At 35.7% G+C, this 27,970-nt stretch overlaps 1 protein-coding gene across 1 annotated transcript; it reads right to left on the bottom strand.

Annotated features, from left to right (window-relative positions):
- Positions 1-8: 8 nt before the first annotated feature.
- LOC107594817 (SH3 domain-containing YSC84-like protein 1) lies at positions 9-27,811 on the bottom strand. The gene is made up of 10 exons (XM_016285015.1): positions 27,633-27,811; positions 22,360-22,470; positions 20,889-21,002; positions 16,521-16,585; positions 13,861-13,973; positions 11,725-11,853; positions 11,436-11,586; positions 9,465-9,537; positions 9,234-9,296; positions 9-959 (listed from the first exon to the last, which is right to left on the bottom strand). Coding segments are annotated over exons 1-10 (1,014 nt in total). The 5' UTR covers positions 27,634-27,811; the 3' UTR covers positions 9-765.
- Between the last annotated feature and the right edge of the window lie 159 nt (positions 27,812-27,970).

Below are 27,970 nucleotides of genomic sequence, written 5' to 3'. Positions count from 1 at the left end.
ATGTAGGAAATAATCTTTATTAGAACTGATATACATATCATTTAAAACCAGTAGGAAAACAATCATTCATGTGTGCAAACAGCAATAAATGAAAGCAAAGAGAGCATTCAAACACTTCCTTAAAAAAACACCATTTTCCTTTTTTTTCAGAGCAACAGTACAAGACAGATGTGAGGTTAAATAAAAGTGAATAGTTCATAAAACTATAAATAAGGCTCGTTTTAAACAATGTAGCTTATCATTTGTATTAACATTAGTTTGCAACAGCTGTGCAGCGTTATTATCAGAGAAAAAAAAATGACATACCAAGCAGCCGTGTGCCACTGTGTTTTTGCAGATGGCGAACTATTGTGCTATCATATTTCAAATACCTGGAGCAATTTTACTTAAAATACCAAAGTGTCACTCTGTGTCTTTGTGTACACATAAAAAACATAATTGTATTCCAGTTAGTTTTTAAACCATAGCATAACTAAAAATGGACTGATAACTAATAAAACGGGAACCCTTTAGTAGTCAACCCACATACCGATAACTGAACGGCCAAAATGAAAAGAAAATATTTCACCAATGCCAGTAACATTGAAAACACACCCCTTGTCATCCCTTAATACAGCCTTTAAGAGGAACACTGACCCCGAGTGCTCCTACAAATATACACCTTCATCATAAACGTCATTTCAAACTGTGCAAAAGAAAAGGACCCTTCAATGCCAGACATCAATTGTCACCAATTTGCGATTTTTCTGGCCGTTTTTAGCACTTTCAGCTATAGGACACAAAATTAGCTGGGAAGATCCCAACCTGCCCTCTTAGTTCTCCTTCCCACCAGTCATACTGCGAGTCGGTTTTGGTGATAACATTGATGCGATCTCCTGCAACAAAGCTCAGATCTCCAGGCTGCTGACCGGTGAACGGATGCACCGCTGTGACCACTAAACTGCCACCTGATGCTTGATCTAGAACACATTAGAGAGGAGAGATCAATGTTTGGTTGAAAACACTTTAGTTATTGGAGCATTTTTGAAACTACAAATCAGTGTACAGATCATTTAAAGCTTAGTAATGTACAGAATGATGCCCACACTGTAATTCCTCATTATTAAAGACAATAAAACATTTAGTAAAACATTCATACATTTATTTAAGAATATATAAATACATGCATAAAAATAATTAATTAAAAATTAGACTTTAAAAAAGTTATTTGTTATTGTAGCATTTAATTCTAGTTACAAATCAGTGTGAAGGTCATTTAAAGCATAATATACAGAATGATTCCCAAATGGTAATTACACACATTAATAATAATAATAGTAACCATTGTAGTTATCTAAAACTGAAACTAAAATTAAGACCTTAAAAAATATATTAAAAACATTTGATTTCAGCTAGTTGCCAAGGCAACATTTCTCAACAATTTAATTTAGCTTAACTGTACTAAAACAACTAAAAATAAAACTGAAATCAAATCAAATGAATAAAAAATATATACAGCATATATAAAACTAAACAATAAAAATTACACAAACATATAACAAAATTACTAAAACTTTCAAATTAAAATGAATCAAAATAATAATAAAAACTACAATAGTATCTCAGTGACACTAAAATAACACTGATACCACATTATTAAAACATTTAGCAAAACATATTCATTAATTTATTATTAAATTAAATTAAATAATAAAAAACTTCAGTATTAACATGTAGTGTGCATTTGCTTTTGCACATCTTTACTGTTGAAATGTATTTGATTTATTTTAAATTGATCCTGAATTCTATTTCAGCACTGCTTTGGAACAATATGTAATATTATGAATAGGGCTATTTAATTAAACTGTATGATGCATTTCTAGTGCTTTTCCTTATTTGCAAGGTAGTTTGATAAATAATTACTTTAAATGTATAAATGTTGCACATACTTACAGTGACATTAACAATGAATACAAATGAATAAATATTCATTAAAAACGTGCCTATAATGCTATATAAAATTGTAATGCCAAACTGTAAACACTAGAGAGCAGCATGTACTCTTAAACCAGATAAGCCCACTTTGGCTCAGTTAATCAACACTCTCTCTCAAACCCACATTGTGTTGTACTTTGAACAGCACAAAACTTTCCAGCTCGTACTCGAATAGATGGTGGTGCGTGGCACAGTATTAACATCTGCAGATAGAATCTGTCAGCCAGGGGCAAAACCCTTTTCTTTATCTGTCTATCAACATATAAACAACTGTGCAATCATTTCTGCTGTCAGGTTAACAAACAGCAAATGTAAACCTTCAATTACGCAATAATTATACAAATAAATGCACTTTGTTCGTGGAATTGAAAGATTTACAGTAAGCGGTTTAATTCCTTCCTTTAGAGGTCTTTTGAAAAACAATATACAGTATGTTTAACCAAAATGTAAAATTCAAGTTTCAATTCAAGTTTATTTGTATAGCGCTTTTCACGATAAAAATTAAGTTTCTACAATATATTTAGTAGTAGCTTATCAGTGGTGACTGTCAGTTAATGTACTTATGGCAGAAATGTACGGAAAAATCTATTAAAGACGTAATCGAACATGATAAAACACTTTACTCTTGATGCGTGGTTAAATACAAAAGTGTAAGACAGCCAGTGACAATTTGATACAAAACAAGCCATCAAAACTAGGCCAAAATTGGGAGTGGGAGGGGGAGTTTTAACCTGCGCATGGCTGTAGAATATGCTGGGCACTTTTAATAAAACGTAAACTCGTCCCCACAGTGCATGTTTTATTCACACTCGAAGCTGGAGGGAAAGTCCAAAACAGACACATAGAAGTAATAACTTATGACGTGCCAGGAAATCCCTAAAATGGACGAAGGCATCCAACTATGGCTGTAGCTGAGCATAAAAAGCAGAAATGTTTTGACTGATGAAACGTGAAGACAATAAACACATGATTGCGACAATACATGGTTTATGTGTGTTTTCTCATCAAGTCATCTCTAGGTAATAAATATATAATGTATATGAATAATGCGGTGCTAATTGACATCATTTATTACAGTAGTCTAGAAAATAACAAATATATTTCTGCCTTAATCTGTGATAAAAATGGAAAAACGTGTTTGTAGTATATAAACCAATCACAAAATTGTCATTAAATACAGGAAAAAATATTATAGAATACAAATGACTGGTTATTGTCCAGCAGTATATTTGATTTCTTAGCCAATTAAAAGTAAGAGTAAAAATACATTTTACATTTCTGTCCCAGTCACTTCTGAAATGATGGCTACAACCCGCGGGCGCGGACAAAAAAACAACCCTGTGGCAACAATGTAAAGTAGCCCAATTCTGCGGAATTTTTTTTTGGAAACCCTGTTCCCATGCTTCCCATATGCTTTTTCTGGAAGTACTGTATGTAAATTTGGTGGGCTGCTACGAAATTCCAGGGACTGCTTTACCACAGCAACAAATGCAAGTGTACAGCTATCTGTAAATATGACAGTGAATTCCACCCACTTAACTGCAGGGGGCACCAAAGTCGCACAATTACACAAAACTACATAGGGTTGCTTAAAGCTCCACCCTTAATGCATGTTAATGTAAAGAATTCATCCGTGGATGTTTAATTAATTAATTAATTAATTAGGCCTTGTAATTTTTAATCAAAATGCCATGACCTAATCTTCCGGTTATGTATATCGGACTTCTCCAATAATTCATCCGAATAAACCCCATCCCTTTTTTACAATCAACTGCAAGCTTGCATTCAGATCCAACAACCGATGGACAAAACAAAGTCCTCAGAGACTACATTTTTCTTGTCCATAATCAGTTTCACTCAGATATATGACACAACTTTATATATTTAAAACAGATTTTGAATTCCAGATTTCCAATGTGGTTTCAGTCTATCATTCATGTATCAATATAAGCAGAGTGACATTCAACATGCATCGAGCTTCACTGAATGATACGATTAACTTTGCTGGGAAAATGGGGAGAAACGGGTGGCAAGGGGTTTTCATGAGTGAAAACATACAAGAGAGGAGCAGGGAATCAGACAGAAGTGGAATGTGGTTTCACACTGTTGGCACCTGCTCTGAAATCTCCTGACTCCAAATAAACCTCAGGCGTTGCCAAAAGCTTCAGTCGAGTCGTTTTTCACACTAAATGCGTTTGACTTGTATCCTAAAATAACTGCATCCATTCAACAATGTTAATTCCCGCTACCACAAGTGCAAGACATGACAAGCCAGGCGTAAGACAGCAATACAATCCAGAGTTTCTTCAGATCTGGAAGGGCTGTGTATTTTGGCAGAGTGGTGACATCTGAGCTATGCGGTTTTCTACTTGCACATGCAATACCTGAAAAAGTGACAGCTCATGAAAGGAAGGAGGGCCTGCCATTTCTCCTCTCCGCTGCTATAAATCTCAGATTGGATGGTTAGCTAAGCCCTATCAGGTATACGGTGACCAAATCCAATTGATGTAACCATAGATAATCGCTGGCACCTGGTTATGGTGGAGTACAAAAGACCTGCTTAACAATTGACAACCTGGATTCACTTTTCATTCCAAAAGGAAAGCGGGATGTATCAGAGAAACCTGTACAACAGCTGCTCAATGTGCCATTACTCTTAACAAATCAAAACCTCATAAAACAGTTTCCCTTTAGAAACACAAAAAGAGTATTTAGAAATCAGGGTGGCTCTCCAACCACCTTTTCCTAAGGCCAGGGATCCATCTAAATATTATTTACAGCTATAATGATCTTCAGGGGAAGGAGTGTTAATGAAACAGTGAGGAGTGAGAGTTTTCCAGGTCTCATTTTTCACAAATTATATCATGATAATTGGGGGGGAGAGAAATGTCTGCCAGTAAAATAACAAGCAATGTGAACACACACCCAAGGAGTTTTTTCCCCAGCTTGTAACAATACAGATGAGTATCTCCTTGACTCAGCATCGAAAGACTGTAGTCAGCTTTATCATATCATGATGGAGTCTTTTTAGTAACACATCTGCAACTTTTATGAAAGTGGACAGAACGCATATCAAAACAAAAGTAGTTCCCAACAAACCATTTCATTAAAGTGTTTTCCCCCAATGTTAAAATCCAATTCTATCCAAGGTTAAAAGGATAGTTCACCTAAAAACATATTTCCAAACCTGTAGGCATTTTCTCAGTCAATACAATGAACGTCAATGGGGTTCGAAACAACACTGGACATGAAATCATAAAATGATATAAAGGGGAGTAAATGATAACAGAAACCATTTTAGCTGTATTATCCCTTTACTATGCACACACAAGATATTTGTATGTTTATTTCACTTAATGTGTAAACACAGTTATTTATTTATTTATTTTTTTCCAACATTTCAACCAGCCAGACAACAGCAACACTGGCACAACCAATGGCATGAGTTTGGGGCAGTGCCATCAGTTTGTTTGACCAAGGGCAGACACTGGGACAATTTAGTTTTTTATATCTATTGTGTTCCACAGAAGAAAGAAATTATAACAAACCTGACTTTCTTTCTTTTGTGGAACACAAATAAAATTAGGGTAAGTAAATGATAACAGAATAAATTTTTTAATTAGATTTAGATTTTTTTCTGAACTATCCCTTTAAAATTCAAGGACAACTTAAAAGTAAGTCATTTGTATGTTTATTCTACTCAAAGTGTAAACGCTGTGTCTCTGAGGCACTTTCAAAACATCCCACCCACCCTGACAACAGCAACATTGTGTCAACAGGAGTTTTGGGTGGGGATATCTGTTTGTTCGACCAATGGCAGACAGCGGAAGTGTTTGGGAAACACTTGTTAAAAACAACCACCAAAATTAGGGCTAAACGTATTCTTCCATTCTATGCACTACTTTCCTAGATGGACACGTTTGACCTCGCCTATTTTGCGTTGAAGTTACATTTAAAATAAAATAAGTTAAAAAAAGAGTTTTGAGAACTCATGGTTTTTCCCAATTACGGCATGTCTTGTCTTCAAAGCAAAAAAAAAAAAACATCTGTATGAACGGCCCCCTTAATCTGTAGTACTCTCTGCATTTGCATTGGTCTATACGGTTTTTCTGTGCCAATATAAGTTAACAAAATAAAAAGAGTGGTATCTGTTGTCCTGATTTTGATGAAGTCATCCAATGCCATGCTTTGACATACAACAGATGTACCTGTCTACTTATCCAGAATTAAGCAAAGACAACTGGCTGTTGAAAGACATGTCAAGTAGTTGGCTAACAATATCTAGTCCCTGTATAATACACCTGGCTCTCTTACACATCCACATCTAGCCAAAAGATTGCTGTTGGCTGATGGTTTGGTGTCTTATGCAGTTGACAGTTGAAACTCGACACATTATTTAGGTTGCCAGGCAATTATTGATTTTGAATGACTGTTATCAACTAGTAGAATATTAACATGTAATTTAACAAAATCCGGTAATTAAACATCAGAGGGGAATTGGAAACCTATTCCCACCTGAAGGAGATACGAACAATGAAACCTTGTCTACAGCAGTCTCTAACGGTCTGAATCATGCTGAGGCACGCACACATTTCAATCAATTAACTTCATTTACACATCTGAATCAACAGAGTTAAAAATAACGAATAAATGCACCATAATAGCATCTAAATTAATTAAAGAGTAAACACAGGAAATGAGAGATATCAGCTAATCATTCTAACGCATGCTTCAATCTGCCGTTTTGAGTGAGAGAAGCGAAGATGATATTAAAATGCACATATCAATTTCCTTTTCAATCTAATTTTAGCTATTTTCAACGAATCGACTTGTGTGCATTTTGACAAGGAATTACTGTTTCAATTAATGTGCAAGTGAATTAAGTATCACTCATTTAAGTAATTAAAAAGAAGGCAAATGTACAGCCAACTTTTTTAGTGACAAAGGCGATATGTTTGACTGCTGGCATCCATGCATTCAAGAATGACTTTACCTGGCACAACAAACCCCACGTCATTTATCTACGATCACAGAATGTGTCTTTAGTTTATGTTAGCCTTTGAACGCTTGATTGCCCTCTCTCATAGCGTCATTCGCTCACACTGAATGAACTGCAGTTGCACAAGTCAGGGACACCAGAAGCAAAAACAACCTCTCAACATGGACTTCTAAGAGAGATGCAATGTTCCGAAGGCACTCCTGCTTTTCTTGTGGGGTTTCTTTCTGACCATGAAGGACCCAAGAAGACCCCTGACACCATCAAAAACACAATTGGTGGCTGACTAAATACTTTTTTTCCCCACTGTACAAGTATATTCAAACAGTTTTCGCTCCAGCTTGCTATGGCCACGATGGACTGAAACAGTTGTATACTTAAGTTATAGCCCTCAGTTATTAATCGGAATATACAACATCACAACCAAAATGTTGCAAATAAAATACAATAAAAGGCTACGTACCACCAAACAACTGCAATAAACTTTACTGTCGAGTTGTACTGGTCAACACGACCAGTATAGCTCAATGACTTTTTCCAGTTGAAAAGACTGGAATACTAGGCTTCATATACTTGCCGACTTTGTAAATGGTTACAGAGAAAAACTAGGCATCATACACTAAAAGACTGAGCATCGCAAACTTCCAGATGTTCAAGCATTCGAAATACAACAAAACATGCACCTTTTTTGCTAGTAGATGCATGACAAATTACATATTCTAAAATCGGCTCAAAATATCAAACAAGTTTCATATCCTCAGACTGGATGCATTCCGGTCTTGACAATATATTAAGGATGGTTTTTATCTGGTCTATCTCTCAGCCTGACCACCTGAAAAGTGCCCAAACTCTTCTAAAACCAGCCAACAAACCAGCATAACAAGGCTGAAAGGTGAAATAAGACCAACAAAATCAACTCAGGTTGGTTGAAGATGTTTTTTTCAGAGGGTTATGAGAAGGTTCTTTTAATTAACAGTTTTAGAGACGAGCATTTAATTCGTTTCAGTTGTCCTGTACGAGCAGAACCCACTATAATCTCCCTCGAGTGTTGTTGTTGGCTGCCCTGAACATAACGTCCATGTGTTATGCTATTATTATAATGTTCTCATGAACAATCATTGCTGTCATTTATACTTGTGCACTAAAGATGGGCACAAGGACCCTTCTGCTGTTTAGTTGGGAATAAAATGTACTGTTAGCAATAAAATAGCCTTAAGGACTTGTGGAGATCCAAGACATCGCCTCCTCCAAGTTTTTCCTATTTAAAGGACAGGGAGGCTGCCAAATCTTTTGATGCTTGGGTGTGTATGTGACAAAATCCATCAGTCCAGAATCAATTCACAAACACACACATAACAAGTGGCCTTTAAAATCTCTCCCCTCACGGATGATAATGTCATCTTGCTGTGGGAAAGAATGTATTTGCTGCGTAGCTGACTTGTGACATGGCAAAGAGCATCGAGGCCCTTCCGGAGTACAGGAAGATGGAAAAACGGCCAGTCTCCAGTTCATGGCTTCTTTTGAAATCTTCCCAGCCAGTCAGAGTGGCATTTCTCGAAACAAGGCAGGCGAAGCCACTCCATAGCATGGTTTTATCTAATCCCTATAATTCAACTTTAAACACGGGCCTTTAGGAACCTAATGAAAATAAATTAGACTGTTAGTGGAGTTGAATTGACGACAACACAAATCATCCTCCAGTCCGAAGGCTGAGCTGATTAATGAAAGGATCTCACACAGCACTGGGTATTTCTTCTCGTGCATTTCTGCTATTTAATTAGCCGTTGCTAATCTAGCTGTTTTAATCCACTTTATAATTTATCAGTGTCAACTGAAATGCATGACCACATTGTCATCTTTATTCTCAAAGGTATTTCTTGTTGTTTTAAAAAGTGTCTGATTAACCTCATCATATACAGAAGGAATAAACCCTTTTGTTCGGATATTCGGCTTGATAATATGCTTGAACACGCAAGGTGGGATACAAAACATACAGCAAATTCCTCCTCTGTTAGTTTATTACCATAGTTGCAGGTGTGAAGTCTCTTTTTTAACAATAAGCATAATTCCATTTAAGGAGGGAAAACATACTTCAAGACATCTCATGGTTTTATTAGCTGTGTGGGAGGCTTGTGTTAACAGAAATAAACAAACCATTTTGTTCTTGACAGAAACCTTTTAATTATATTTTCTTAAGGACTTGCATATTCCTGAAATAAAATGTAAAAATATTTTAAAAAAAATTTAAAAAAAATGCACTCACCTGAGCTTTCGGTATCCCAGTTGTCTAAGCTTGGATATAGAACTGGCTTCACAGCTGCAGAAGCTGTGAAAATATGACTTTTTATCAACACAAACATAAACAAGTCTCTCAATGTCAGAGGCAAGGATATTGCAACTTTCCTCCAATATTACAACAGCACAAGTTCAGTAAGTCATTTCTACTCTAAAAGATGAATGGTGTGAGGATTTGAGAGGTCACTCGGGGTCTTACCTTGTGCCTTGGGTATGTAAGAGGAGGCAGCTCTCTGTGAGGGAGGCCTTGGTCTAGCTGGTGCTGAACTCATCTGTGAAAACAAAGACACCCAAAAATACATCAACAGACTTGTCTCTCACCCAGCGAACTTGATAAACAGAGACTGGCACTGATGCCGTAAAAAAATTTCTATTAGTTCAAGTCAAGATAGAACAACTAAACCTCTTTTTTTTTGTAAATCTGAATCAGTATGTTAACTCAGTTTATGTTAAATATTAACTGAATTGCAGTATAAGCTGAACATGCACTGCATTTCTAATAGTGTCATATTGTGCCATACACATACAGACCTTTGAGATCTTATATGCACTGTAACTATTCCATTTTGCTTCATTTGAATTTATAATCTTACGAGAATTTCATACTCGTTATTATGATAGGAAATCCATTGAGTTGTTTTGATCTGATTTCATGAGACCACAAGTGGAAAGCCTATATTACTGTCATCTACAGTGTTTTATGGTAGTCTGATTTATAGTAGCCATCAAATGAAACTCACAATCACCTTCTAATGTGCTGAAAGATTTTGTCAACAGATTATACCTCTCATGCTTTATTTCTTTATTCCAAACTACCTCATACTTGTGAAGGAAGTTTGTACTTTAATGTTTGCCACTAGAAGGGTTACTTCCTATTGCACTTTGTGTATCACAGACTCAAATGAACAAAATAGTCAAAAGATTTGCTCATTTGCCTGCGAAAAAAAGACTTGAGTAAGCGGAAAATAGTGTGAATTAAAATCCCATCAAGTACAATGAGGTTAAGTAATCTTGAAAAGATGAGTGATGTTGTCAGTCAAATGAATGTGATATTTCAGCAATGACAAATCACAAATGCAATTTAAACAGAGCAAAAGAGTAACTAAATGGGTGAAGAATATTTATTTTTGTTGCTAATCTGTTGATGCAAATTAGTGGTGTAAATGTCCTGTAAGAATATTTCAACAGTGTGCTATTTGGAAATGTTTTCATTAAATCCTTCATTGCTGTACACTATGATCTTGAAAATCAAATATTTAAATTCAACATGATGTCAAAAATTCTTCTTAATTTGATAAAATGTTGGGAATTTGTGACTAAACTGTGACCTCTCTCTTTCAGCTGTAAAGTCATTCATAGTGATTCATCTACTTTGATTCACTCTAGTGAATCAGTTTATTCAGACACAGTTTAAATAATAAGAAATTGTTCACAGTTCATAAACGATTCATGTTTCGAGTGTCTGTCCTGCTTTTTAGAATATTTATTGAAAATATTTAGAGAAAGTGAAGTATTTGGTTAAATGCCACTCTTCATCACTATTTTTTATGTATTATGTATATTTTATGTACACATTGAAGTTCAAAATGTACAACTCTGATTAAATTAAAAAGTAATGTTAAAAATCACCAGATATTTTACATTATTTTATTTTATAGTTATATATTTCATAGATTTAATGATGTAGTATCTTGCAGTTTTTTTTCAAAAGAGTAGCAGAACTGTTTATAAACTACTGTAAATTATGGGTAACACTTTACAATAAAGTTTTATTTGTTAACATTTCTTAACTACATTTGCTAAACTAACAATAAAAAATAAAAAAATATTAGAAAAAATACAAATGTATTAATCTTAGTTAATGTTAATCCCAATATTTACTAATAAATAATTGAACTCAAAAGTTCTATCTGTTAACGTTAATTAATGGATGTGAGGTGAACTAACAACGAACGGTTGTATTTTTATTAACTAATGTTAACTAAGATTAATAAATACTGTAACACATGTATTGCTCATTGTTAATTAATATTAGTTAATGCATTTACTAACGTCAATGGGGCATTATTGTGTAGTGCTACAAAATTATGAGTAGCATAGCTTGTAGCTCAGTAAGCTTTGGTTTCAAATATGTTTTCCCAACATGGGGCAGTAGTACACAGACATTGACCTTGCTTGAGGCTTGCATGTGTTTGTTCTGCCAGTCGGTGGTGTATTTCTCTGTGTAGTCCTGCAAAATGGTGTACAAATCATATGCTTCTGGTGGGGGTTCCACATCTCCATTGAGAATAGCAGAAGCACGAATGTCTTGGCCATAAAACCTAATCAAAAGTAAAGCCCACATTAGATATTGAAACTGTAACACAATGAAAACACAAAGTAGGTCAGCATGCGAGGTAACATCAGGGCTTTAATGTAACATTTAAACTCTTTAACCTGTCACACTGCAACTTGCTTACTTTCGGTTGGTTTCTTTGCGTTCGATGAGGTAAGAACCAACAAGAGACACTCCAGCATAAAGGCCACGAGATTTGCAGTATGAGTAGACAGCCACTGTACTGCGAAACGCAACATCTGCCTCCAAATTCCTGTCAAAGATGCTTAGTCAGACTTGTATATGTGCAAGGAATAAACACTACACAGTCAAAGCTCATAGTAAAATCGACTGTGAAGATGAATCTATGCACAATTTTCAGTGTTATAACAACTGGTATTTGTTGGGAATCCTCATTTAAAGAAATACATACAATAGGGTCATTTTTTCTATTAGGCCTATAGTTTCAATTATTTACAAATGTTTTTTTTTTAAAGGCTCCAAGGCTGAATTTATTTAATAAGAACAGAGCAAAAACAGTAATATTGTGAAATATTATTACAATTTAAAATAATAGTTTTCTAGTTTTCTATTTGATTATATATATATATATATATATATATATATATATATATATATATATATATATATATATATATATAAATAAAATTATTCCTGTGATGGCAAAGCTTTATTTTCAGCAGAAAACAGTTGTGCTGCTTAATATTTTTGTGGAAACAGTGAATTATTTTTTTTTTTTAATTTAACAGAAAGTTCAAAAGAACAGGATTTATTTGAAACAGAAATCTTTTGTAACAACACTACTGTCTTTATTGTTACTTTTGATTAATTTCATATTTAATTATCATTTAATTTCATTACCATTTCCATGTTCAAAATTCCCTCACAAACTATGAAGATCAAGCCAAAGGAATGGCCAAAGTAGCTTAATTTCAATAAACTAAGCTTACGAACCAATGAAATTATTTTCAGTTGTAAAAGTAACAGTATTCCATACATTTTTTTATTTCACAAATATTACACAAACCCCTTTAAAATGTTTATAAAATGTCCAAGTTCCATTGTCCACTTAATAACTATGTTCTTAAAAGAGACCTTGATTTTGATGCAAACGTTGATTTTATTAAAATGAGATGTGACATTTATATAAAATGTCCTATAGTAGGTGGTAAGGTTCTATTCCAAAAATAACTAATTTCAAAAGAGCACATACACCCTGCAGTCATTGCTGCCAAACCAAATCCAAACCCGATCTAATCTAAGCCAACAAATCAAACACATCTTCAGTCCTAGTTTTCAAAGCTACTGTAGTGCAGCAGGCAACCATTCAGTACAATATCGCTTACAGGTCTATTCCGGCAAGATCCCTTAACAACATTTAAAGCAGTGAGAATAAAAAAGGACTTTCCACACAAGCACAAACACAGCAGAATCCATCAATAAAGAGTAAAATCACTGATTCACCTTAGAACAATGCAGTTGTCATTTAAACTAGCACTTTTGAATGGCTCCTAATGTACAGCATGGACACCTGTCATTATCTATAATTCGCGCAGTATTTTCCACACAGGCTTATGCTTGTCAAATTATGAATGACTGTGTTGTAGGTGAAAGCTGAAGCTGGCAGCTGACAACTGTATATATTTTTTTTGTATAAACATGTCATCAGAGAAAAAGTAGATGGCTTTTATATTCTGTTGATTTTATATTTAGCTTTCAGCAAAAGGAAAAGGTTTTCCTTCATTGCCATTCATAAATGCAAAAACATTAGAAAGCTTATTTATACCTTAAATTAATGTTGTGAAAGTCCTCCATCACCTATGTAAACACTTTAAAAACTCTCTCCAAAGAAATGGGCATCAACAGTCTATTTACAAATGAATGAAACATAATGAAGCTCACAAGAGCTCAAGGACTGCACAATCCTTTTCTCATTCATGTCCACATAGCCCTGGCAGCACTTGCAGTAACATAAAAAAAAAACAATCATAATATCAATTGCTGAACATAAATCAAACCTTTCTATCTTAAGCCATAACCTTTGATTTTAATCAAAAGTCAGCCAAGTGACACTGATGCATCCAGATAAAAAAAATAAAACACTTTAGTAAAAGTGTCATTTCATATTACAACACTGATACTTAACAGTGGACATTTGCTCAAAGCACCCAAGTTCCCAAAACTTCACTCTACGTTATTGCCTCTCTTCTGCCCCCTGGCAACAGAATTTGGTACTACACTGTAATATCAACTTGCATACCTGCCAAGAGGCCCAACAGCCACAGTGCAGTTTCCTCCAAGTGTAAGATTGCCCCCTTTACTAAAAGCATCCACAGCTCTCCTCTGATTCAGGATGATGACAAAATCTGATGCCTGGAGATGAAAAAATTGAACATATATCATGTTTTATGTGAAGCCTTAAAAGGACTCTTTTTTTTTTTTACATTAGAATGAAAGTGAATAGTGACCAGGTGCTGTCATTTCAAAGAAAGTCTAAGCTAGAAAGGTAAATTAAATTTTCAAAGACAGTCTTATATTAAATTAAATTTAATATTTAATTACATTTTTAAATAATATAAATATACATTTTTAATTTTACAGAAATTTGATTGCATTGCATTAAATTGAATTTAATTAATTTATTAATAATTTAATATTTTTATTAGTTTTTTTATTTTTTATTGTTATTACATGTTGGGCATCACTTACTATGTTCCTTCACCTAAATATAAATAAAAACGAAATAATTACAATCAGTTAATTTAATCAACTTTGTAGGGTTTTCTGCTTGTAGGATTTTTTAAATTGTGCCAAAAAATATAGCAGAATCTCTACGGCATATTTCCAATGTTGCATTATACTGTATGCAGTTCCATCATACTACCCAGCCCTAAAACACTAACACATTTCACCAGATACTCAGAACTGCCTATTCAAGTCTCACAACTGACATCACTCTTTTAGTGATTTTCTCTCACTATTTACAAAACCAGATCAGGTTTTTTTTTTTTTTAACCACTTAAGTCAATTAGTCAAGTCTGTCCTTCATGCACAATCTAGCTATACATCACTCTGATAAGCACCCTGCCAACTATTGTTCATCTGTCACCAGCAAAACATTAAAAAGTAGCACTATATTCGGCAACAGTGGGGAAGTCGTGGCCTAATGGTTAGAGAGTCGGACTGCAGGTTCGAGTCTCATACCGGCAGGGATTGTAGGTGGGGGGAGTGAATGTACAGCGCTTTCTCCCACCTTCAATACCACGACTGAGGTGCCCTTGAGCAAGGCACCGAACCCCCAACTGCTCCCCGGGCACCGCAGCATAAATGGCTGCCCACTGCTCCGGGTGTGTGTTCACGGTGTGTGTGTGTGTTCGCTGCTGTGTGTGTGCACTAAGGATGGGTTAAATGCAGAGCACTAATTCCTAGTATGGGTAACCATACTTGGCCACATGTCACTTTCACTTCACTTCATTTCACTTCACTTCAATAGTTTTTATGCTTTTTAAATTCTGGTTGGTGTCGAAACATTTGGACCGCTTTCAGACATGCTCTGGTTTTAATGCCTAAAGATAAAATCGATACTTCCTGTACTCCCTTGCTACTTATCAGGTGCGTTGCTACTTACTGAGAGACAGACACCGCAGAGCTAACCACTGTGCCTGAAGGCTACTCGAGAAATTAATCAAGACTGTCAAGATGCACAGGCGCTCGGTACACAAATGACTCATCCGAGCTGCAACCCAAGGTCAGGGGGGAAAAAAGTGCAACTTCTGCCTGATGCTGACAAATGACCTCAACTGGACACAAGCACAGTGATTTCCTGTGCCAGGGATAGAAGGATCCACTTTATGCACTGGAAAATGATGAAGCCAGCACTTGAGATACAAACAGCTCCAGACAAAAGGCTGACCTCTGATTTAGGAAAAAGGTTGTGATGAGTAATTCATTATTGTCATGCTTTTGCAGAACACCATGTAAGATTCATAGTAAACTTACTGTTAATGTGACTTTACTTAAAATCAAAACGAAAATGTATAATTATTATGGGGAGCACCTGTTAATTAGTAAATGATGGACCCTCTTTACACGTAATTTATTTAACAAAATAACAAAATAAAGTAATTTGCAGATCAGCCACAAAAACTTTTTTACAAGATGAATAAAGTTTGGAGACAGTTGCTTAATTATGTTTTTCCCCACCAAAGTTACAAATTACACAAAGGTCTATTTTATTTTTATTTTTTAATTTAAGAACATTTATTGGTTTTCTTCATAGTTAAAACTATGAGATCATTCCTAATTCAAAAATCTAATTGACTGACATCTCTAATAACACATGTTTTATTAAGGAGATGATGGAACGAAAAAGAAATACAAAACAAGACAGCCAAGTCAGAGAGGGCAAATATTTCAATGTCTTGTTGTTCTTGTCTATACATGACTCAGACAATCTTGACAGAAAGAAAACATATTTTTTGCATGACATTGCAAGTGAAGTCATTTAGAAATTATACCCTGATGAAGCACATATATGTCTGCATACAAAACATAATCCATAGGCATATTATAGCATAGTGTAGTCCAGAATGTTCATCTGACACATGAATAAACCTGTTGCATAACTGTTCTTGAACACTTGACTCAGCACAGATTTTTTTTTTTACATCTACTACCTTACCTAGGGTTAAGCCTATAAAACGTGTCAACACTTAATTTTAGATGCCATAAGATGATCATTCATTATCTTTTGATAATTAAAAAAATAATTATCAAAAACATACCAAAATAGCCAAGAGGAATTTTGACAAAAAGACCTTCTCATAGCTTCTCATAGTTAACCCAATATATACCTGGTATACCATAAACTTCTTTAATTATGACAAATTGGTTGTTTTTTAGAACAGAAAAACATCTTACCTCCAGGCCAATTTCAAATCCTCCACCAAGTCCAGCAATGCCAATGGCTGAAGGAGCAGACCATCCTTCAGCACAGGAAATAGAGATCACATCACAATATACATATAAAAAACTTTAGTTTGGGATGTCCTACTGTAGAATTTGATTAGATTTTTAAGTACAACAGACAATCCTGATACCAACCTGTTAATGTAACTTTCCAAAATGGCGAACCTTGAAGCATCTTTTCAAGATTAAAATATATAGTGCCCAAAACATGAGCCCATTGTCCATTATTATAACTATTACTGAAGTTTAAATCAAATCATATATTAATGTTAATTAAATACATATATTAATCCCATATCAAAATAATGATTACACTACTCAAAAAAGCTAAAGGCCTTAAAAACTCCTCTAAATTTGTATTAGCTCTGCTTAATGTCAAAATTAAATGAGTAATAACAAAGAAACACTAACATACATAGTCAATGAAGCTCTAAATGACCTTAAAGCTGCAGTCCATAACTTTTTTTTGGTTAAAAATGATCCGAAATCAATATTTGAGCAAGTACATAACCAGCCAGTGTTCAAAACTATCGCCTTACTTTAGCCCGATCTACAACGGTTAGCTTATAATAATGTTTTCTAATTTGAGTGGTACGGGTAGGTTTTCGTGGAAATTCGAGCATGGCACTGCGTCATTACGTCACGTCTGTAAACATAAAGAAGTTGTCCCGGCTAGTAGGCTATCGCATGTGAGGATCCTGCAGGTGGCGGATCGTTTATAGCCTTTTCTCACAGCAGCCAGAATAAATGTATCATTTTGATGGCGGATTGTAATCCAGAAAGGATTATGTGTATATATGAAACATGTGAATTAAATTAAATTATATTCCAGTTATAAATGTGCTTATGATTACAGATAGCCTGGGATTACACAAGATTTGTATTTTAAAGAAAACCAGTTCGAAGGGAGCATAATTTGCTTTTTGGGTTAAAAGAATTTCTTAATATGAAAATCTAAGAGTATGACAATTAGATTAGACTGTGCAGAAATTGAAATCTACACGCTAATACACACTATACTCATAGTCACCAATGCTGATGTTGTCAAATGAACATGAATCATTTGAGAATAAAGTATAACAATAATAATAATTTGCACAGTTTGATGTGATATGAGCTAATTTAGATTAAATCACAATTGGTAGCGAGATTTATGGTAATGCTTTTTTCCTCAGTTGGTCAGAACAAATGTGGCAAACTTGTTACTTACTTGTTCAGATGGTAATATATGGTGAAAATTCTTATTTGGGTCATATTCCTAGACGTAGGCTAGAATCTGTGATTGTGAAGTACAGTAAATATCCACACCGGTGTGGTGACTGACTGCCACACATACTCCTCAGAACATTAGATTCATCCGTGCTGCAGCCGTGCCGACTCACAACCCACGCAAGCTAGATAATTCCGCACACAGCTGCAATTCCAGGTTTTCAAACAGAGATGGCGACAAAGAGGCAAAACTTACGGACTGCAGCTTTAAGGGGTGTTTTGTTTATTCAGTTTTGAACGTTACTAAGGCAGCTACCAGATATCAATTACTCCAATCCCACGAAACCTCCCTAATTACTCAAATCGGTCTATCTTGCTGTAATAGTTTTGGTTCAGACAGGAAGAAAAATTAGGATTGAACTTTTAAAGGGGTCATATGATGTTGCTAAAAAGAACATTATTTTGTGTATTTGGTGTAATGAAATGTGTTTATGCGGTTTAAGGTTCAAAAAACAAATTTTCCACATACTGTACATTATTGTTTCTCTTCTATACTAGGGTGACCATACGTGCCATTTTTCCAGGACGCGTCCTGGCCAGGATTTCTATATTGCCTAAAATATCTAGGTTTTGGCTTCGTGTGCATGTGCAGACCGATCGGTGTATGACATCAAAGTACCATACAGACGGTTATGCTTTCGAAATGCTCTCGAGGTACTTTGATGTCAAACACTGATCGGTCTGAGTTTTTTTTTTTTGACTGCTTTTAAGTCGAACACACCTAATATGTACGCGTAATTGCATCGCTTTGACCGTAGATCCCACCTTCTCACATGCCATGATTGGTCCATTACGTACAATGCTTGCATGTTATTGGTCAAACTACTTTTCGATCATTACCTTCAGCAAGCATGAAAACAGGAATACAAAGCAAAAACAAATCCTGGCCAGGACACGTCCTGGGAAAATGGCACGTATGGTCACCCTACTCTGTGCCCCACCTTTCTGAAACGCGTCGATTTTTACAAAGCTCATCGGTCTGAAAAGCGAGGTGTGCTGTGATTGGCCAGCTATCCAGTGCATTATGATTGGCCGAATACCTCAAGCGTGTGACGGAAATGTTACGCCCCTACCATACTGTGATGCCCTGTCAGGCCGGAGCGTCAAGACGAAAACATTAAAACCCATTATAAACGAGGCATTTGTTGCATCCAGTGGGGACATAATTACGGATTATAGTGGCTTATACTGTCTTTTTACACACTGCATCGTGCCGCATAAACATAAAACCATGTCTGCATTTGTGATCGGAGAAATGACAAACAACAAGCGCTACTATACACTGCTCAAAACTCGCGTTTGAATCATCAGTGGCAAATCCTTTATATATACAATACGTACTTACAAGTAGTTTAGCTTTCACAACGAAACACAGCGTCACACACGGCGGCGGGCTTGAGTGAGCGGAGGCCGGTGGCTTGAGTGATTCGACGAAGGAGCGGCCAGCGGGCTTGCGGCAACCACATGTGACGACCCCAGTCTGGACTCCGCTTCGTCCACGGTGAAAAGTGATCCACAGCGCGAAGCTGATGTATTTCCTCAGTGACCAGCACGGATCAGCTCTAGGCACGACAAAGCGGATATTGTCCTCTTTTGGAAGGCCAAACAAAGTAGTTTAGCTTTCACAACGAAACACAGCGTCACACACGGCGGCGGGCTTGAGTGAGCGGAGGCCGGTGGCTTGAGTGATTCGACGAAGGAGCGGCCAGCGGGCTTGCGGCAACCACATGTGACGACCCCAGTCTGGACTCCGCTTCGTCCACGGTGAAAAGTGATCCACAGCGCGAAGCTGATGTATTTCCTCAGTGACCAGCACGGATCAGCTCTAGGCACGACAAAGCGGATATTGTCCTCTTTTGGAAGGCCAAACAAAGTAGTTTCACTTTCACAACGAAACACAGCGCCTTCACGACATGACATGACACGACATTTGCCGCCAGCAGCAACAATACTACAGCGAGAATAAAAGTTGCGCCTTCTTTCTTTGCGTGAACATTTGGGCGGCGTTATGCAAATCTTCCCACATCGTGATGTAGACATGTGGGGGCGTGTTAGAACGAGCCATTTTAGGTAGGCGTGGTTGACTCTTAACTTTTATAAAGAATATCTCTTTGGATTTGAGACTTTAGTCTTTGCAACTTTACAGATCTTCTTTATGCACCAAGAGCTTGCAACACTTCAAAGAGAAAGGAAAAATTTTAATCGCATCATATGACCTCTTTAAAAAAATATGAAGAGTTAATTTGCAAAAACCAGTAACTCCAAGTAATATCAAACAAACTGCAGTTGGGTTGTTTTGATTAAGTAATAATAACTTAAACAAATACAGGTAATTTACAAAATAGTTTTTTGGCAAAAGCAGATAACTCCACATTTCATGTTTTAGAGTTTAAAAAAAAACACTCGTTTAATCTTTGTAATCTCCTCAGATGACGATGCAGATGCCTGACAAACGTTGTTGTTGTTGTTGCTGTGATCAGAAACTGTATGGATGTGATTACACGCAATGCACTGAGCTTTTCCCTCACCATTGTAGCTTTTGCAAGGTTCCGTGAAACGTTTTTTCTTTTTTAAAGCTTTTATTTTCCTTTTTCGCCCTGAAGAAGATATCACAGGTTCATCAAGTTCGTCGAAATTATCCATCCTCGATCACTTTTATAGTCAGCTTTGACAAAACTCCTCTCAGCTAGCACGTCTCTTCAAAGTGAAAGTAGCCTTGTCACCTGACCTGAATACAGCGCACTGATTAGCTAAAATGGACTTATTGGCTTCTGTTAAAAAACAACAAGGGCGCTTGTCGGCTTCTGCGCGTAAAACGTGAACTCGCGATGCCTTGAAAGAGGACAAAACGTGTTTAGGGTTCAGATCGCGCTATACGTGGATTTTTTTTAAAGTGGCGTTTATCGGTTTTTGCAAATGAACTCTTCATATATAGAATTTAAATCACAAACTCGTTACGTTATATAATTTCATGATCTCACCAAGCAAATATACATATATTCTGCACTGAGGATAAATCTGTCAAAAAGGACATCAATAAAACACACTTACTTCCATCAGCGAGTCTTGCGATCACTATCCCACTGCCGCCCCTCGCAGTGATCATGAAACCCGCTTTGAAGACTGACAGGATGGCCAGTCCCTGAGCCTTGGCAATGACATGGGCTGGTGTCAGGTGATGGAAAAGATAGAGGTAAATGAATATGAGATACTACAATTGGACTTGTGCAGGCACAACTGTTCTGCATCTAAATACAAGTGCTGAAATGTGAACAACAACCAAAAGAAAAATCAATCTGCAAATGCAAGCTGAAACAGGTAGGCAGAGTTGATTGGTTCATTGTGTTTATGCACAGGTTGCACAGATATGGTGAAGTCACTGAGCGAGTTGCATTCATGTCACTTTCTGAAGACATGCATGAACAGATACTTGGCAATGGACTTGCAGAAAGACTGCTAGTCATGTACACAGATGACATCAGTCAACAGAAATGCTAACTTTCAGCAGTTAATAACACTTACATGTCTGGCATGGGAGCTATTACTGCATCAGGATTAGTCTACGGTCCTAAAGCATGAGGAACTGTGGCCCCAACAAGTATTTTGACACAAATAAAAATGTATCCATGTCAATGCACAGAGATATCAATGTATCAATGTGGCAATTATTATTTTTAAAAACACACTTTTAAAAGATTTCATAAAAAAGATGTTTGTTTAAATGATAAAACAACAGAAACATAATCAAAATGAAGAGCATGTCCATAGTTAATGTGATGAACTACACAGGTGGATACTTTGGGGGAACTGACTTCACCTTGAGACCACTGGTTAAGTTTTTGTACAAATGGCTGTGGTCTAGAATCATTTGTGTGCAGATGCCACTTGGTTTGATATGTTCTTATTTAATGCATTGACAAGTGTTACTCACTGTAAGGGTCCAAATACTTTGTGGGTCCACTGTATTGTGTAAATAAGAAAAATAGTACTCCTACTGTACTGGTGAACTCATTCAATATAATTAGTGCTGTCAAATTATTAATACATTATGTTAACTACAAATAATCACATTAAGATTTATTGACAAATAAATCCTCAAATGAAAATAACTGCTTTTGAAAGGCATTCAATTAATTCTGCTGCTGTTTGAATTGTTCCGATGACAGAAAAAATATTAAATTTTTCATATGGGTAAGAAGGAGCAATTAATCTAATTATAATTTGATGCTTTTTAATGATTAATGTAATGATTCACACATAAAATTTCCCTCAAATGAATATTTGGCATTCATCATAAATTAATTAAATCAAAAGTGACTCTTTCATGAATCTCACAGTGCTTTTATGGCTTTCCAAGAACAAATAAGGTACAAATATGGTACTTATCCCCATTTTTTCTGACTTCGAGAGATTAGAAAAGAGGAATCATTTGAACTCAATTAATTGAATTAATTCTAAAAGACAAATGTTTTTCCATTGCTGTCTTTATGAGAGCAGAGACCAGGAATAAGAATAAGAATACCTGGAATAAGTTTGTCAGGCCCCATTCTGTTGGATATTTCTGTGAACTCTCTGAGGATCTTGCCGGCCTTCTTGGCCTCAGACTTTAGGTTAGCAGGAATAGGGTTATTCACTGTAAAAGAAACGTCAGAAGAAGCCTAATTTTCTCTTGTTCTGCATCACATTCCAACAATCTGAAACATCAAATGACTGTTAGACCAAATATGTCTGATGATTTGCAACTTCCTGCAAGCTTTAAATTCTACTATGCTAAAACAATTCTCTTGTGGAATCTATGTTACTTGAACCTGCAATACATTTCAAATGTCAAAATGATTTAAAGGCTATAGGCTAAATTGAACCCCTTGTTGTTGACAAACTTGATATGAAACCACCACAATGACCTGTTCGTCTGTTATAAAGTCTCTCCATATTAATATGACAAACTCTTAACAATTCAGTAACACATTGAATGTCAGCATAACCAAATTGTTGTTGTTTTTTCATCTCATTGATAATTGCACTAATTATATCAGCCATACAGTCAGTGATTACTAAAAGTCATGTGTTGTAACAAGTAAAAAGTATTAATAAACACTTTTTAAAATATATTTTCAAGACATTTTTGATTCTATGCCAAAAAATGTATACAAATGAATCACACGCATGAAACCTACAAGCACGTTCATCTAAAAGGGGATGTAATTCAGGTCACTGCATGCATTACATTTTTAAAGCATTTTAGAATAAATGATTAGATCTATATAAAAGCTGAGTGTCATGTCACTTCATCATCTATGTATTCTATTCTTTTAAATACCACCACACCCTCATTTTGTGACAGATGCATCACGTTCTGCGAAATAATTTTTCGAGGATGAATCACTGGATATCTTGGGATGATCAAGCACCCTTCTGCTACAGATGAGAGTTGCTTTTGGCAGGTGCACGCTTTCTGTGGTTTACTCAGGGAGGTGCTTGCAAAGTGTCACTTTCAACGCAGTCTTTCCAGTTGGAGAATTCTTTCAAAACCAGCCACATCAACAGGACGATTCTCCTGTGACCTGCTTCAATATTTTCATATAGTAATACCAGAACTGCCACCAATTAGGCCATTCTGTCCAGCTAACACTTAACACTACATTTTTGAAGAGACTTTGACTTTTGTCAACTCAATAACCAATGATAAGTAATGAGTTTAGCTACAAAGTAGGTAGAAAGTAACCAGCTGACAAGGGCTGTTGCAACTTAGCATTCTTGACATAGCAAAAATGTTAATTATGAAAAACTATAAATTAATCACTTAAGGTTACTTCAGAAATATTTCTAAACCTCTTCCGCTACATACAGTACTACTTTTACATAAGGGTCACTAAATTTTTTAAAATAATGGTTCTTTATTGGAATCTATGAACACAAGATGAAGCAATCTATGGATGTTAAATGTTCCATTCAAAGGTTCTTTATATTGGAAAAAGGGTTTTAAAACATTTTTCAAAATGTTCTTCAAACAAACAAAAAAGGTTTTTTAAGAAAAGTTCTTTGGGGAACCAAAAAATGGTTCTTCCATGGCATCACTTCAAAACTCCATTTGGAACCTTAATTTATAAAAGTGTTGGGTTTAAAAAGGGTCAAAAATCCATATGGCTTATTCATATCCCTAGCATGAAGTTGCAGGATGAGTTACACACCACAGTTTAATATAAGGTTACGGTTTGTTCAAGTTCCTAACCCTAAATCTGAGCAATAGTAACACAGATTCTTAACACATAAGACACATAAGTAACACATAAAAACTACCCCAAGATCAGGAAATCACATGAAAAAAGCAGATGACTAACAAAGAACTCATTCACAGTTGCTACAGATTATTTCCAAAGCAAAAAAGAGGACCAAGGTCATGTTCTGTTTTTGTACCACTTAAAGTGCCTACAAACCATTAAGAAGCACATAAACACTGCTCTAGCTTCAAAAGAACTGCACACAATGGGACACGAGATTTTTGAAAGTGAATTGGAGTACTGAACTTTGTAAGACCTGAAGGCCAGCCTAGAACTTGCATCAAACTTTCTCAATTTACACAAAGTGCAGTTTGGTAATAATAATCTCTCATTCAAATTTGCAATGTAGCAGTAAATGCCAGGCTGTGGCTGGTAACAGCTCTATGTTTCTCTTTCACTCCTGTGATTTCTAGTATTAAACAGCTGTGTGCTGTGAATTCTTCTCCCATTTGTCATATAGCTCTTGATGTAATGCGTTAGAACAATCACTCTCCCAAACCTCCATCAACGTACATTAAACTTTACATGCTTTCAAACTGGGAGATACCAAAAGACTTCTACGTAAGCAACTTATGTCAAATAGCATCTCATCTATCAGATATTCTGCCAAATCACCTCACGAAAGAATGTCAGTCTGAGTCATAAGTCTAACCTGATCTCATGACGTGGTTTTAAAGTGGATTAGTACGCACTGAACAACGTATTGTAATGGTGCTCTAAGGGATCAGGTGTCCTACAAACAAACCAAAACAAAACATAGTCAATAAGCCATCTCAACCATAACCCAATAGTTTGTTTAATGATATCCTTTTAGGAATTATGTAATCTCTAAAATGTATCACAGTTTCCACAAAAATATTAAGCAGCACAAACTTTTGTCTGAGTTTTTTTTTGTTTTGTTTGTTTTACTAAAATCATTTTTTTCTTTACAAAAAGAAAATATGCAACAAGATGGAAATTATAGCTAGTTGAACTCATGAACACACTTCTGCTGAAAAATGATGGCATATGATAATGATGTATTCAAGTCTATCAAAAGTCATTTTTATGATTTGAATGATTTGAACAAAGCCTCTTCTATTTGAGCTAGCTAGAAAAAATGATATAGGTGACAAATCAGCAGAACTTGCAACAACCATCAGAGAAAAAAATAATAATTAAATTTTTCAAGGCATAAAAATTGATCTACAAGATCAATTAATGTATAGTACTGCCCCAAAATGGGCACCTGAAAGGGCAAAAGTGTTTTGTCAGCTGGACCAAAACTCTGTCACACTGGGCCCGGGGTCAGCAAATCATCCTTTTTGTCTGAGCCCTGCAACTAACCATATAATCAGCAGATTATAATAACCATTACCATATAATCAGCACTAAATCGGCATGCCAACAGGAATAGATTGCAGGAGATACACTCATTCACAAAAACCATGAGCAAAACTACATAATATAAAAGAAAATATAACCCAAATACATTCAACGCAGTTTTATTTTGTGTAAGTATAAACATGGTTTGCGTCCAACACAAACACTTTGTGCTTAATTACTGGCTGCCAAGGACATGAACATTTGCAAACCAAACATAACTTTGCATATTGGTGGGCCTATGCAGGTCATGGCAATAAATAGTCATCCATGTATGTTTTCAAGGTTTTAAAAAAAATAATTTTTTTTTACTTTAGTTAGTACAATAAACACTTTTGGCACGGTGATCAACACATGATGCCCAATGTGAAATTCAGGTCCCTAAACAAAAATCATTTGATGAGCATACTGCTAAAGAGCAACTGAAGCACTATTTCCAACCCTTATGTCAGCTGCCACTGAATAATGTAAGCCTTGGGTCTTTTTCTGATTTGTGTCCAGTATAAGAATCCACTCTTAGAAACCCCTCTTTCTGTTCTAGCCTACAGCTTTAATTCATGCGTCTTCAGTAGAAAAAAAAAAAGCTTGTACCATTAAAAATGTAATTCAAACAGAGACAGTCACAAAGCAAAAACAGCACTGAACTTTGTGACATGAGAACATCTGGATGGGGATATGCAGGGTTGATGCAGCTCTCTCTTACATGATGAACCTGAACATGAACATGAATATTGCATACTGTAAACTTTGCATTGTATAATTTGGCTGAGTAATCGTCCCCCAGATCGATCAAGGAACGTAGCAATAAAGCTTTTTTGGGGGCATCTTACTAAGGCTTATTACTGTCCCCAGGTAATAATAGATGATATTGTTTTCTACCCGGGTCCTCATGCCTGTAAAACCTGAGCTGTCATACAGAGGGGGTGGACTAATAAATGCAGCTGTCATATTAAACATAACAATGAGAATACGATTTTTGTGATTACTACTGTACAAATAATTACTGCTTACGCAGATAATTAGTCAATACCTGATTAACATGGCAAAATAAAGCATGTAAAATGCAAATACCTGGTACAGTGCAATTATGTCTTAATTTGTAGATAATGAATAATTACGGATGCAACATCAATACAGAAAGAGAGAGTGCGCAAACATCTTTTGTCACTGACATTTACAGTGGAGGCTGCTTTAACACTTCAGACAAACAACTTAATCAGCAAGGCTTGAGAATCTTCATTCAGCGCTTTTTATAAGTAAATGACTGACATCAGTGTTATTCTATTAAAGGGGTCAAATCAGATACAAAGGTCAAGAGGAATACAAATGGACTGGTTCTAAAATATGTCAGTAAATAGAGTCCAAAAATGGTAATAAGTATGATGGACACCTTGAACTGTTTCCAACAAAAGTTCAACTTGAACTAGCGCTTAGTGATAATTCGTTTATAATTATAGCTTTAAACACATTCAACAAATCGAAGGGACACTCCAAATCATAACAAGCTGTCTGTTTCAAGGTGGAGATATTACATCTATTTTCCCACAGGGGTTGAATTAATTGCTTTTAGAAAGTCTGTATCATCACGTGTGGCAGCAGTGAGGCAAAAGCAGCAGGTATTTACCTCATCTACTCTGACTCACCTTATTGTAAATTTTAAAAAAGAAAATGAAAAAACAATTTTTTTTTTTTATATATATATAGTCATAAAAACAAAGTTTTTTTAAATTAAGAAATGTGTCAAGTGTCATAATCTACCGCCTGTATTAATAAACTATGCCAAAATATAGATTACAACGGATACAAAGCAATAACTGATTTTTTATTTTACTCTCAGTGTTCCTGTAAGGGACAGTCAAGCCCCATATCATAGATTTACATTGACTGTTAATAAATAATCTGAAAGGTTTTTATGTATTTAAAAAATAATAATAATACAAACTATTTAGCAGTGATCTCGTACTTTAAAAAGTTGCAAACCCAAGGTTGGCCCAGGCTTGTCTAATGTCTAAACGTAATACAAATGTCGTACATACAGTGCGTGTGAATATTTCAGCCCAGCACTGCACAGGACCGAAATGAACAGACTCGAGCACACGTCGAGTTACCGATTCATCACAGGGAAACATGAAAAACCTTCTCTAGTACTTACTTTGATCAAAAACGGTCTTTATTCGCCAGGACCGGAGACTTCTCGAAGTTTCAAGTTGACTTTTATGCTGTCTCACCTGGTGCAGGTAAGAGAAGTTAAGTTAAGCGATGGTGTACACTTCCGATACACCTGCCAAACCTGTTTACTTTAGTCTTAAAGGACCCGTAAGGAAATAAAGCCAAATATAAAAGTATTTCAGTTCGTTTGGTAAATAATATTTTCCAAGAAATGCCGTGAACAAAGTAGCATGTCACAACTATAGACCATTATTTTTTAAGCTATATAGAGATCAAAGTTATTGTCAGCATTTTTGAATCAGGCAACAATGGGACACAGCA

The sequence above is a fragment of the Sinocyclocheilus grahami genome, unplaced genomic scaffold (genome assembly GCF_001515645.1).
Source record: "Sinocyclocheilus grahami isolate Dianchi unplaced genomic scaffold, SAMN03320097.WGS_v1.1 scaffold191.1, whole genome shotgun sequence".
NCBI classification, from domain to species: domain Eukaryota; kingdom Metazoa; phylum Chordata; class Actinopteri; order Cypriniformes; family Cyprinidae; genus Sinocyclocheilus; species Sinocyclocheilus grahami.
This window is presented reverse-complemented; position numbering and strand designations above follow the sequence as displayed.